This window comes from Ochotona curzoniae, unplaced genomic scaffold, assembly GCF_017591425.1.
Source record: "Ochotona curzoniae isolate NIBS_2020 unplaced genomic scaffold, NIBS_Ocur_1.0 contig_2723, whole genome shotgun sequence".
Lineage (NCBI taxonomy): Eukaryota > Metazoa > Chordata > Mammalia > Lagomorpha > Ochotonidae > Ochotona > Ochotona curzoniae.
In genome coordinates this window covers 3,974,863-3,988,664 of record NW_024465573.1, presented here as the reverse complement: position 1 = coordinate 3,988,664, position 13,802 = coordinate 3,974,863, and the positions used below count along the sequence as shown (strand labels likewise).

Genomic DNA, 13,802 nt, shown 5'->3' with positions numbered 1-13,802 from the left:
GCTCTGCCCGTGTTTCCTCCCTGACAACTCAGCAAGCCCACCCACTCTCCACGCTGTGTTGCCATATGATGTGCTGGGGCCAGCCTTGTGCTCTCATTTCTCAGGCAAGCAAATGGCGTGCCTCGCAGACGGAACATAGAAAATACCCTTTCAGCACCAAACGGTTTTTGAGCTGTTCTGTCCATATCCTTTGGCTGAGCATTCTAGAGTTTCGTGTGATTCTGATGCTTCATACACTCTGCTTTCCTGATGTAGTACTAAAACTATTTTCAAGGGCTGGCACCATGGTGTAGTAGGCTAAGTCTCCACCTGCAGTGCCTGCGTCTCAAAGGGCACTGGTTTAGGTTCCAGCTGCTCCACTTCCAATCCAGCACCCGTCTTGTGGCCTGGGAAGGCAGCAGAACATTGCTGAAGTCCTTGGACCCCTGCACCCATGCGGGTGACCCAGAGGAAGCTTCCGGCCCCCTGGGTTTGGACTGGGCCAGCTCTGCCTGTTGTGGCCATTGGTGTGGTGAACCAGAGGATAGAATTTTCACTGTGTGTAAATGTGCTTTGCAAATAACATTTTATTTTATTTGTAATAAAATAAAGCAATGTGTCCATGTATTTGTTTTTTCTGTAATTAGCATATTCATGGAGATGCATATTCATGCTGTCTGGTCGTCCGTATGAGTGCTTTTCATTGTACACAGTCACAGCATTGCCAACCGTTCATGTCCTTGGACATGCAGGCTTGTGTTTCCTGGCAGACATGTTGTAGGATCTACTCATCCAGCTGGGATGTTGTGGGGAGAGAAGTTCTGATCGCTGATCGGAGTTTCCAGATCAGCTGGAAAATCCCCAGTGTGTCTGCACCAGAGACATGCTGCCTGCTCCCCTCCTCTCCCTAGATACAGGGTTTTTTTTTTTTTTTTGGCAGGGGGGGAGTGTTATTTTTTAATTGAATGAGTGTGTTTGTCTCATGCCGTTTTAGTCGATACCTTTTTAGAATTTTTTTTTTTTTTTTTATTTCAAAGAGTGAGCGGGACGGAGGGAGATCTTGCATCCACTGGTTCACTGTGCACATGACCACAACAGCCGGGGCTGGGCCAAGCGGAAATTGGAAGCCGGAAAGCCCTCCAGGTTTTCCACAACACTGGTGGCAATGGCCCAAGTCCTTGGACAATCTTGTACGGCCTTCCCAGGCACAGGAGCAGAGAACTGGACCGGAAGTAGAGCAGCTGGGACTCCAGCCAGTGCCCAGATAGGGGCTGCCAGCATCACAGGCAGCAGCTTAACCCACCATAACAGCCCTTTGATTTATATCTTTTTAAAAGTAACCTATTTTTACTGGATCAAATTAATCATATCAGTTGAGTCATGGTGCTAATTTGCTATTTCTGTTTGATGTCCTCCACACATTTCTTATGAATGATGACTTTCAACAGCATTAAAACCCGTTTTTCTTTGTCTTTCTACCCAATCTACCCGAAGTGGGACTTGTGACGGCTAAGACTGTCCTGTTGGCACTGATGTTTTTTTTTTAAGATCTATGATATGTTTATTCATTTTACTGGAAAGGCAGATACACAGAGAGAAGGAAATACAGAGAGGAAGATCTTCTGTCCAATGATTTGTTCCCCAAATGGCTGCACTAGCTAGAGCTGAACTGATCTTAAGCCAGGAGCCTCTTCAGGGTCTCTCACACAAGTGCAGAGCCCCAAGGCTTTGGGTCATCCTCAACTGCTTTCCCAGGCCACAGGCAGGGAGCTGGATGGGAAGTGGAGAAACTGGAATACAAAATAGTGCCCATATGGGCTCCTGGTGGATGCAAGGCAAGGAGGTAGCCACTAGGCTATCTCACCGGGCTTGGCACTGAGTTTTTAAAACATTTTGTTTAAATAAAGGGAACAGATTTTGTGTTTCATATATGCAGATTTAGGAGCGTAGTTATACTTCCCATCCTAGCCTTCCTCCAGCCTGTGTGCCCACCTTCCTTTCTTATTTTTTAATGTACTTTGTACAATGAAATGCTTCTAGTTTATTCATAGTCACAGGCTTCCCCTTCCACTTGATAAAGAACTCAACAACTAGTAAGTAGAAAAGTACTTACTGGTGTCTGGAAGAGCCTCTGCCTAGGAGAAGGGTGACCAAGCCGGGGCGTTGCAGTGGAGCATCAGGACATGTCCCTTCTCCCTCTGTGCATGCGGAACTGGCTCTGAGCTCTCAGCCCTTAGCACGTGTAGGCAAGCTTTCTCCCAGGGAGTTCCGCTTTACACTTCTTGAAGACTTAAAGTGGCGAGTCATTTAAGAAGCTTTAAAAAACTGGACTTCATCATCAGGATTCATGTCCTGCTTTTTTTCTGTGCACTAGAGCTTTTTCCTTTCCTTTCAAGATTCATTTATTTACTTTTAGTTTACATTTTATTTACTTAAGAGGGTTACAGAAAGATAGGTAGAGATCTTCAAGGAGAGAGGGAAAGAGATCGAGAGAGATCTGCCATCCACTGACTCACTCCTCAAATGCTGCAGTGGCTGGAGCTGAGCTGCTTGGAAGCCAGGAGCCAAAGGATTCTTCTTTGTCTCCCACCTATATGCAGGGTCCCAAGCACTTGGACCATCCTCTGCTGCTTTCCTAGGTCATCACACGAAGCTGGATTCAAAGTGAATCAGCTGGAATTTGAATTGGCACCTAGGAGGGACATAGTGCTGTAGATGGTGGTTTTACCAACTATACCGCAGGGCCGGCCCTTAAAGCTTTGCTTTGTAAAAATAATTAAATCCTTCTGCTTTGAACAGGTAGTGCGGTTCAAGATGGAAAAAAAAATATAAAAACATGTTCAGTAGAAATTTTTCCTTTCCCCTGCCCAGTTTCCTCTCTGTCTTCATAATAAACTGTGATTGTAAATGTTTCCTGAATATTTTTGTACATTTACGTTCGAACTTTACCTGTATTCTTGTTGTATTATACTCACATCATATAGCATGAATATTGCTTTGTATCTTGTGTTTCTCATGTTCCCCTGACTTGATCTCTAGCATGTAAGTTTTCGTATAGAGCACTTCTTCAGTCTCTTCCACCTGTGTGGTGTCCCAGCGTACAGACGATACTGATTCAGCAGGCCCTGATAGATGGGCGTGGCGGGGGTTTGCCATCTGTCACGGTGTTAGGTAACATGTGTGCTTGTGTTGAGTACAGGTTGTAGCTTTGTACCGACATTATTTAATTTTCAGTCCTGTAAGCAGACGGTACTTCTGCAAGCGGAATCACACAGTAACTACATTTGTAATGTTCCTAGCAATGGTCAAATAGCCCTGGGGTTGTCCCGGAGTATCACCTCATCCTCAATGTGCACATGCCTGATTCCTATTTGTCATTCTTCTCTTTCACTGACTCACTTTTCAGAGAAGAAGTGCAATGGATTTCGCTGCCCAAACGGCACCTGCATCCCAACCACCAAGCACTGTGACGGTCTGCACGACTGCTCCGATGGCTCAGACGAGCAGCACTGTGGTGAGTCCGCTCCCGGCTCCAGAGTGCATGGAGGCCCTTGCTGGCTGTGCCCGTTAGACTCGGTCTTTTTGATTCCATGTCCTGATTCTGAGTCTTGATCAGAGCGCCTGGGGCTGATGATGACAAGGAGAGTTGCAGGGCTGGGTGGGGTGGGAATCATGGACCACTTGATGTGCCAGTGAATATTCTTGTAGCAGTGTGTGTTATGTCCTATGAGTTGATCAGCTGCTTTGATTTGGAGGCATCTGCTGGGTTTAGCTGATACCACCCAGTGCTGCTCAGGAAAACATTATTGGGGTCAGGTGACCCTCTAGATCCCTGGTTTCCTTTGGACCCAGAAAGAGTGTCTTGCATCACAGGCTGTCCTACATCCAAATAGCCCTAGATGAACTGAGAGAGCTGGCGCTCAGGATCTTGAGTGCATTAACTGGAGTGCCCTTGCGTGTTGGGAGTTTCTGCAGCATTCCGGGATGGTAGTGAGTTTATTGGTGCAGGGGTGGCAAGTTGGCCTGTGGGTGAAATGTGGCCCAGAGTCAGTTTTGAGATTTGGTGACCTGGTTTCTGATAGCAGAAATGGCTGTCTGTCTGTGGCTCTCATACCTGGTGGCTCTCACACCCTTGTGGCAAAGTAGTTCAGAGGCTGGCTGGCCCACAGAGCCTAACGACTTTGCTCTCATTTCACTAGTCAAGGTTCTGCAGAGGAAAAAAAATTGATTGTGTGTGTGCACGTGAGAGAGAGAGAGAAAGAAAGACATACACAGACTGATTGGCATGGCATATGTGATTAAGAAACTGACAAGTCCAAATGGCACGGTGAGTCAGCAGGTCAAAGATCCGGGGGTAAAACTAAAATTCAAGTATGGCTTGTAGATGAAGCCCCAAAGCCATCTTCCTGCTGTATCTTCACCAGGCCTTTTGTCTGCATTTGCCTTTCAAGTCTTCCAGTTGGATTAGGGCCCTGGCCCATGACCTCATGCAACCCTCATAACTCCTTTAAAGTTCCTGTCCCAAACACATTTGGAGTTAGGGCTTCAGCTTTGCATTGTGGAGAGACACAGTTCTATCTACAACACTGGTTCCTTATAGAAAAGTGCTGTCAGAATCGGTGTCAGATCACTAGCGATGGAGATCATGGCTTTGAGATGGGGCAGTTCGCTCCCTTGGCTGTGTGCTCTTGGAAGACAGCCGAGCGCTGTCATTTCCCATTTTCTTTTTGTGAAAACCAGGTCTCTGAGAGCTCTCACAATGTTGTGAGAGTCTGACAGTACACTTTGCATCCAGGGTCTTAGCTGTGGGCTTGGTACAGGGTGTGTGCCCAGCGAGTGGCGGCTCTAGCTACTGCCTGAGTCTTCATGGCCCTCCACTGTCCCCTGCTCCCATTCAGAGCCCCTCTGCACGCGCTTCATGGACTTTGTGTGCAAGAACCGTCAGCAGTGCCTGTTCCACTCCATGGTGTGTGACGGGATCATCCAGTGCCGCGACGGCTCCGATGAGGACCCAGCCTTTGCAGGATGCTGTGAGTGGGATGGGTTGCCGGGGGAGGTCACCCATGGGCACAGAGGTTTGGCCATCCCTGGCTGAACTCCCATCAGGTTACAGATCGTAGTTGAGTAGCTAAGCTTTCCTCATCTGAGAAGGACCTCGCTTCTTGGTTGTTGGTGGACGTGTACGGGTTTTGCTCCAAGGAGTCATCCAGCCAGACTACCCTTGAGTAGGGGGCTTTGTCCTTTTCCCCTCGCTGCCTCCAGCCCTGTCTGCCAAGGGGCTGTAGGTGGTCTGGCCTAACAGGCGACTGTTCCCCATGCAGCCCAAGATCCCGAGTTCCATAAGGTCTGTGATGAGTTTGGGTTCCAGTGTCAGAATGGTGTGTGCATCAGCTTGATCTGGAAGTGCGATGGGATGGACGACTGCGGCGATTACTCGGATGAAGCCAACTGTGGTAAGCAGAGCTCAGATCCGCCTTCAACAACCGCGACTCCCACAGTGGAGCCACCAGTCAGCACTACCCGGGGAAGGCTTGCCTTTCCTTCCTTAGTCGCAGTTGCTACCAATTCCTGAATCCCCCCAGGAAGAGCTGAGTCCTGAAACTGCTGCCTAGTAGATGCTGATGCTCAGGAACTGGGTTATGTTTTGTTTTGTTTTCATGTCCCCTTCTTTTCTCAGTGGGCAAGGCCACATTATGCATAGAAATTACTGGGAATAGAATTATGGAAAATGTGACAGAGTGTGCTCCCCAATCCCCCAAAGTCACAGACCATATAGCAAAGATGTTGTTGTCACCATCAAGTCTTCATCAGCGTTGAGGCCATCCCTTTGTAAAATGTCACAGAACAGAGTGAGACGATCAGTCTCAGGATTTGGAAGTGGAGACCAGAACAAATGGGCCAAGTCTGTGACTATTTTTGTGCACACGTGGGCCATGGTGCTGCCATGGGGAAGGCAGTGCAGGTTGTCCTGGGACTAAGGTTTCGAGCAGGATGCACAGAGAAATGTGCCAGGGAAGTGACTGATTGTGTGATTATCTTTCCTAGAAAACCCCACGGAAGCCCCCAACTGCTCCCGCTACTTCCAGTTCCACTGTGACAATGGCCACTGCATCCCCAACAGGTGGAAATGTGACAGGGAGAATGACTGTGGAGACTGGTCCGACGAGAGGGACTGTGGAGGTAAGAGGGTCCTTTGTGCCGGTCCAGCCAGGTGACAAGCAACTAAGACCCTCCTGTTCTCCTTCCAAGGTCTTACCTTGTCTCTGCAGTGCCTGACTCATATCATACAGTCTTGGAATTGGTGGGATGTGATTCCAGGGGTTTTTGTTTTGTTTTCTGTCTATCTCTGCTGTTTTAAGGTGTGGGTTCTGCCATTTCTAAGTTTGCTCATACCATTGCAGGCACAATAAAAAGTGTAGAAACTTACAGTGTGGCAGTATCTGCATCTCCTATTACGAATGTGGACTTTCAGACCCCACCTGCACCCACTGTACCAAGGTGCCCAGGGCCTGGTATGCCTTGATACATTTCATAGGCGTCGAGGTCCTTGCCCTTTTCCTTTTTAGCATTCTCGTCTCCAGACCGAGTTTGTGATTCATTTTACCAGAATAGTGTTTGACCTCGGTGGGAATTCTCTTAGCCACCGTGTGCCTTCCAGCAGGTTCCTGCAAAAGTAATAGCAGTTTTCCTGCTAGGCTGGAGTTGGCATTTGGCCAGGTGCTCACAGCATAGATGTCCCATGTGAACGTGTCTGGGTTGCATGCCTACCTCCAGCTCCTGGTTTTTGCCCGCTGCGAAGGCAGACCATGGAAAGCAGCAGTGTTGGCTCAAGTCGTTGGATTTCTGCCACTGCCTTGGGAGAGGCGGTGTTCTCCCCTGACCCGTCCTCACCCAGCCCTCTTGCAGGCCGTGAGGGCAATAAGCCAACTGATGCGAGCTTACTGTCCATTGCTGACTCTGGAGATTAAAATGAAAATTAAGAAAATAAAATATTAGCCGGAGTTCACTGCAGCACGTGTAGTAGAGCGGGTCCCCCCAAAAGGAAGAATGCAGTGTGTTCTACTCCACATTTGCAGAGCGGGGCCTGGCACTGGCCTCCTTCTGGGGCGCTGAGACACCTACACCGTGTAGGCTGCGTTTCGGTCTGAGATCAGCTTCTTCTAATGCTTGGTTTGTTTTTTTTTTTCAGATTCGCATATCTTCCCATCTCCGACACCTGCACCTTCCACGTGTCTGCCCAATTATTACCGCTGCAGTGGTGGGGCCTGCGTGATAGACACCTGGGTTTGTGACGGGTACCGAGATTGTGCAGATGGATCTGACGAGGAAGCCTGCCCCTCATTCGGTGAGTCCCAACCCCATCCTGTCCCTTGACATCTGCTGTTGCAGGAAGGACCCCTTGAGGATGGGGGCCAGTGTGGCACCCACGAGCAGCTGCCCTGGCCTAGCTGGAATGATACTCTGTGGTCAACCTCCTCGTTTACCAACTGTGCACCTCCAGGGCAGAGAAACTCCCGGCCCCTCTTCCCAGACTCAGGGACACTTAGAAGGCAAATGTCTTTTCTTCTGTCGCTGCCCTGTGATCCTTCTGCAGGGAAAGGCCAGCCACTCCACTTCCCACCCTGCTGTAATCGGGTCACCTTTCCTCCCTCTCAGTGGGAAATTACACTTGGAATGATGGGGAGATGGGCGGCTTTTCCTGCTTGCCAGGTGTCAGGCCTGTCCTGGTGAAAGGAGGGTGGGCACTGCCATCTAGTGGCTGATCCAAGAGGCAGCTTGAAGGGCAGCGTAGTAAGCACGCTGCGGGATGCTGAGGTAGGCCTTGACATTCTACCACTTGCAATAAAATGGTCCTAACTGGAGACCATCATTATTAGTGAAATATGCCAGTCCTAAGAGGACAAATATCATACATTCTCTGTGATATAAGGTGGTATTTATGCAAAACACAAAATAAATAGATGTAATCAAATATATTCATTTATTCTCACAGATAAACTAAATTGTAGTACATGTCTCTACTTCCAAATAAAAATAGGATTCTCAATGAAACATGTCAATATACCTGTATAGTATGATAACTGAATTTTTTTCTACCTTTGTCTATACTTGCCATGTCATGATACATTTATTTTGCTTTTTTAAGATTTGTTTATTTTTATTAGAAAGTCAGATATACAGAGAGGAGGAGAGACAGAGAGGAAGATCTTCCCTCTGCTGATTTACTCCCCAAGTGGTTGCAATGGCTGGAGCTGAGCCAGTCTGAAGCCGGGAGCCAGGAGCCTCTTCAGGGTCTCTCACACATGGGTGCAGGGTCCCAAGGGTTTGGGTCATCCTCAACTGCTTTCCCAGGCCACAAGCAGGGAGCTGGATGGGAAGCGGGGCTGTCGGGATATGAACCGGCGCCCATATGGGATCTTGCTGCATGCAAGGCGATCACTTTAGCTATTAGGCTACTGCACCAAATGTCATGATACATTTAAATAGCAGAAAGTTAACCTTATTACTGTTACTAAGGAACTATACAACTGTAATAATTCAGGGAACAAAGTTGAGGGGGAATGAGGCGGGAGGTAGGGAAGAGGGGAGAAAGGACCCCTAAGCCTACAAAATTATATCATGGTAACTAATAAATATACTTGAACAATTTAAAAACGAGAAGAAAGGAACCCTGCACCCTGGCTGGCTCAGGTGCAGCCGGAGCAGAGGTGGGGAGGCTGTGCCTTCTCTGAAATGGAAGTCTGTTGCAAACCCACTTGTCGTGGGAGCATATGCCAGGAAGCTTCTTGGCCCCCAGTCTGAGTTTCCTCTTCTGTGACTGTCCCTTTGGCTTCTCTGTTGGCCATCACAGGCCCTCTCACCTAGAGGCTCGCTTGGGACGCAGTCCTTGCTCCCCAGCCCTGTGTGAGCTCATTTCTCCTGGGCTCCCCCTGTGTGCCAGCACAGCTGCCAGCTTGCTCTCGCCCCGCCTGCAAGCCTGCAGTGAGGTTTTTGTCCTTCTTAGGAACGCCCGTACCTTCACTCTTGCCCTCCTCTCGCTGTGCGTGAAGCTCACGCAGCGTCAGGGCGCAGAGACGTGTGGATTTCTGAGCAAAAGACACCTTGATCAAATTGTGATGTGAAGGCAGCACGGAGTGGGAACACCCAGGGTGTTTGTAAAAATGACAAATTCTAATGCTTTGTTTCCCTGAAGGTTGAGACTTCTGCTTTGAACAAGTGGGGTTTGATCCTCCCTCTCTCGTCTTGCCTCCACGGAGCGGTCACGGACTCCTGATTAATCTCTGTCTCTTTTCCTGTCTTCATTGACCTTTTCTACTGTCCTCTTAATGATTGGCCCTTTATTATTTCCTGATGATTTCATAGATTTTTTTTTTTTCACAGTAGCGGTGTGGATTTCCTGTTATCATGCTAGGTAGTACTTTGAATCCTCAGTTCAGTCTGCCGTGATAATCGCCGAAGAGCTGGTGTCCCATGAATGCTCTCTGCTCTTCTCGGTTTCCACCCTGGCTTGGGTGGAGCACACCCTCTGACAGGTGACGCTGTGACAGCCCCCCTCAGCACTTTTGTCTCTTGAACTTGCTGGCTGTGATGGGTACCAGTCACTCCCGCGGGGGACACAGGTGTCTTCTGAGAGGGCCTCTTGTGTTGGAGCTTTGCATGCTATATCCTACTTTACTTTTCCCTCTGCATCTGCCCTTCCTGCCCTCTCTCCTTCCCTCCTTCTTCCCCTTTTTTCTTAAAATTCGATCTCATAATTTGGAATAGCCCATTTTCAAGAAAGTTCCTGAAAAGAGTTCATGGGATAAGTGTAGTTGAGACTTTACTCGTGTCTTCGGAGTCCCTTGGTATCTGGACTTGAGCGCTGGCTGTGAGTAATTTTTCTCCACCATTTTGAAGTCTCTGCCTTTGTCGTTGAGCCGGCTTTGGGGAATCTGCAGCTGTCTTAAGCTGATCTTCTGTGTGTAACCTGCTTTTGGCTCTCTGCCACTTCTTCACTCTTTGCTTTGCAGTGCTTTCTATCCAGGGTGATGGTTACCCAGGGCCTTTTATTATTATTATTATTATGGAAATTTCTGTATTTTACTTGGAGGAGTTTTTCTTGAAATACGTCACTGAGCATATTGATTCTCTCCTCTACCAACCCATTTTTCCCTCTTTGTAACTCAGCATTCATGTAATGACTCTGCTGGTCAGGTCCTTCCTGCTACAGTTTTTAAAAGCACGTAATTTCTAATTTTTTTTCATGTATCTTTGTTTCCCATTTCGGGAGGTATTTGCCTAACTTGATCTTGTGACTGTCCCTGGAGATCTTTTCATTGGGGTCATCCCAGCTCTCTTTTTAGGAGCTTTTCCCGGTTTGTAGTATCTCATTCTTCACCAATTCATAAGCCTTGTTCCTTTTTGGGTGTATTGAGAATGCTTGTTTATGAAGTTTTCCTTTTGCAAAGTCTATTTCCTCCAGCTGACTTTTTTTTTTCCTGAGGCAGAGGGGCTATATTTTGTGCCACCGTTGGTGTTTAAGGCTGGGGGCTAACATGGCTCAGCCGCTCTAAACTAATGGGGGGAATTTTGCAGTCTGTGTCTGAGGCGGCTTGGTTTCCCAGAGAAGATGCCTGCAGTGTCTTGCCTGAACAAGGACGAGCTCACTCTCAGCTCTTACCCTGTCTTGGCACCCATGTTCCATCTGCCGTTGGGAGGAAGGCAAGGTGCTTGTTTGCTGTCGCTAGCAGGAGACAGCTGCTGCTTCAACATCCTTCTGCCCTTCCCTCCTGGACAAGAGGGAGCAGTCGCGGAGTGTCTTGCAGGCTGCCTGGTGTCGGTCTGGCTGGGTCTCTGACAATGTGGGATGTGACACAGCCTTTCTGGGCTCTTCCATCATTGGGCTCTGTCTTGTGGCTGTCAGATCCCCAGCTTTTGCGCTCTTTCCCGTAACTCACGCTCTGGCATTTTCACAGCAGTCTCTTGACTCTGGCGTCGGGGTCCTGCCCAAGAGGGAGCAGGGATGTGTGTGTTCAGTCTGCTTTCTTTATCCAGATTTTTGTCTTTGGGTCCCTGATGCAGTTCCCACAGCCTTGTCTTCTCCTAATACATAAGTTGATGACTGTAGCCGCCCACTATACTCCATGCTAAGTGAATCTTCAAACTCTTTTCTTCTAGCCAATGCCACTGCTACATCCGCCCCCTCCCAGCTTGGACGTTGTGACCGATTTGAGTTTGAGTGCCAGCAGCCAAAGAAGTGTATCCCTAACTGGAGGCGCTGTGATGGCCACCAGGACTGCCAGGACGGCCAGGATGAGGCCAATTGCCGTGAGTAGTGGGAGGGCACAGTACCAGCGGGCACCGCTGGGCACAGTGTAAGCGGGCATGGTACCCCACCACGGTACTGCATTTCTGCATGAGCACACCCCCCATGATGCGATCTTGTATGTTTATTACCATAGTCTTCATTACCGTGTGGCCACATGGATCTGTGTCATTATGATCCCCTTTTGCTTAGCATGCTGGTTGGGTGTGACATAGCAGGGATGTGTGTGGTAAAGCTATTTTGTGAATGAGCAAAACATGTTTAATTGACTCTTTATGATGCCTAAGGAAAAAATCATCACCTCCTGTGTATGTGTCATTTGTTCTTTTAGAAATATGTAGTGAATATCTGTAAGACCTAGAGACCATCTTCTTGGAGGTGTCACCTCCAGCAATCTGCTTTTCTTAAATATGAATAAACCTAGATCCGGTCTTCCCTAAAACACCGCCCGTCTCCCTGAGGATTTAGGAAAGTTCTTTGTGTTTCAGCCACACACAGTACCTTGACCTGCATGAGCTGGGAGTTCAGGTGTGAGGATGGCGAGGCTTGCATCGTGCTCTCGGAGCGCTGTGACGGCTTCCTGGACTGCTCAGATGAGAGTGATGAGAAGAACTGCAGTGGTGAGTGCCGGCCCCGCCTGTCAGGCGGAGTCCCCAGGGCAGGGAGGTCACTTCTGGCCAAGGACGCTGTGCACATCTCTTCAGTCTGGAATGAAATGAAATGGATTTACTCCCAAATTTAGACCATCCCGTGAGTGAGGATCGGCGAAACTCTGTAACTGGCTGCTCCCTCCTTCTTGTCGGTGGAATGCTAGTCTCAGAGTTCTTTTTGACAGGTGTCGCACCTCATACTGCACTCTCGTGTAGTCACAGCCCCCAGGCTGGTGGTGGGGTTGACGCCACAGTTCTTTGAGGGGTACATTTAGTAGCAGATCCTGTAGTGACATTGTCCTTGTACATATCGTCATTCTCTATTAAATCACACTCGGTAGGCTGGGAATAAAGAACAAGGAAAAATACCCAGAATGCCCCAGGAAAGATCAGACACAAAATTTCTACTACACACTTTGGGGGATATATTTTCCCGTGCTTGTGGCCTGCTGACTCTTCGGTTTTATTTAAAAGCAAGGCATTGCTTGGGTCCTTTGAGAGTCAAGGATTTGCTAGAGATGGCTTGCTTTGTTTTTCCCTTTGTCTTTCTAGATGAGTTAACTGTATACAAAGTGCAGAACCTTCAGTGGACAGCTGACTTCTCGGGGAATGTAACTTTGACCTGGATGCGGCCCAAAAAAATGCCCTCTGCTGCTTGCGTATACAATGTCTACTATAGGTGGGTCTAGTAACGTCTTTATTGCCCTTGCACGTGCCATGAATTCTCTTGAGGGGTGCACAGTGTGGCTCTTGACTGTAGTCACACATCTAACCACTCCTGTTTCAATGTGACGACATTCTTATTCTTTTGGTCAGAGTGGTTGGAGAGAGCATGTGGAAGACTCTGGAGACCCACAGCAATAAGACTAACACTGTGTTGAAAGTATTGAAACCAGATACCACCTACCAGGTTAAAGTGCAGGTTCAGTGTCTAAGCAAGGTACATAACACCAATGACTTTGTGACGCTGAGGACTCCAGAGGGATGTAAGTATCACGATTTTTAAAAGTTCTAGAAGATTTATTTGTGTATTTGAAAGGCAGAGTTACAGAGAGAAGAAGAAAGAGCGGGATAAAGAGAGATCTTCCATCCATTGGTTTATTCCACAAATGGCAGCAGTGGCTAGGACTGGGCCATGCTAGTAGCCAGGAGCTTCATCTAGATCTCCCACATGGATGCAGGAACCCAAGGGCTTGACTGTCTTCTAATGCTTTCCCAGGAACATGAGCAGGAAGCTGGATTGGAAGTGGAATAGCTGGGACTTGACCTAGCACCTCTATGGGATACTGGCATTGCAGATGGCAGCTTAACTTGTGCCACAGTGCCGGCCCTCTGATTTATTCTTATGGTATATGCAAGACCTTATGCAGAATTTCTAGAGCACTTTCGTGATGCTGCCTGGGAACGTAGAAGCATAATTACGTGTGACTTACACAAGCAGAAGTATTGTGGCTGTGTTTTGTGGTCTTGCCAGAGTTGTTGAGCATCTATTTCTCCTTGTGATGGAAGAGAATGTTCTTCTATCTTAAGAAATTAATTTCAGGAATGATTATTGTGATCCAGCAGATGGAGGCACACCTCATATCAGAGTGCCTGATTGAGTCCTGGATATTCTGCACCCTGCCCAGCTTCCTGCGCATGTATCCTGGACGGCATGGGTGACATCCCTGCTCTCCATGTGGGAGACCTGGGTGGAGTTCTGGGATCCTGGCTTCAGCCTGGTCCAGTCCTCACTCTGCAGGCATTTAAGAAGTGAATCAGTGTATGGGAGATTTCTGTCTGTCTGTGGCCTTTCTTTCATTGTCTGTCTCTCTCTGCCTGTCAGGTAGATGAATATAAATAAACATTAAAGAAAAGAAGATGCTGTT

General features: G+C 48.2%; 1 protein-coding gene across 1 annotated transcript in view; it reads left to right on the top strand.

Moving 5' to 3' along the window:
- The window catches only part of SORL1 (sortilin related receptor 1), a 165,241-nt gene that overhangs the window by 121,337 nt on the left and 30,102 nt on the right, over window positions 1-13,802 (top strand). The window contains exons 27-35 of the mRNA XM_040976801.1: window positions 3,386-3,493; window positions 4,878-5,009; window positions 5,301-5,432; window positions 6,025-6,159; window positions 7,169-7,324; window positions 11,137-11,286; window positions 11,773-11,904; window positions 12,487-12,613; window positions 12,751-12,920. Coding sequence (XP_040832735.1) covers window positions 3,386-3,493; window positions 4,878-5,009; window positions 5,301-5,432; window positions 6,025-6,159; window positions 7,169-7,324; window positions 11,137-11,286; window positions 11,773-11,904; window positions 12,487-12,613; window positions 12,751-12,920 — 1,242 coding nt within the window. The remainder of the gene's footprint in view (window positions 1-3,385; window positions 3,494-4,877; window positions 5,010-5,300; window positions 5,433-6,024; window positions 6,160-7,168; window positions 7,325-11,136; window positions 11,287-11,772; window positions 11,905-12,486; window positions 12,614-12,750; window positions 12,921-13,802) is intronic.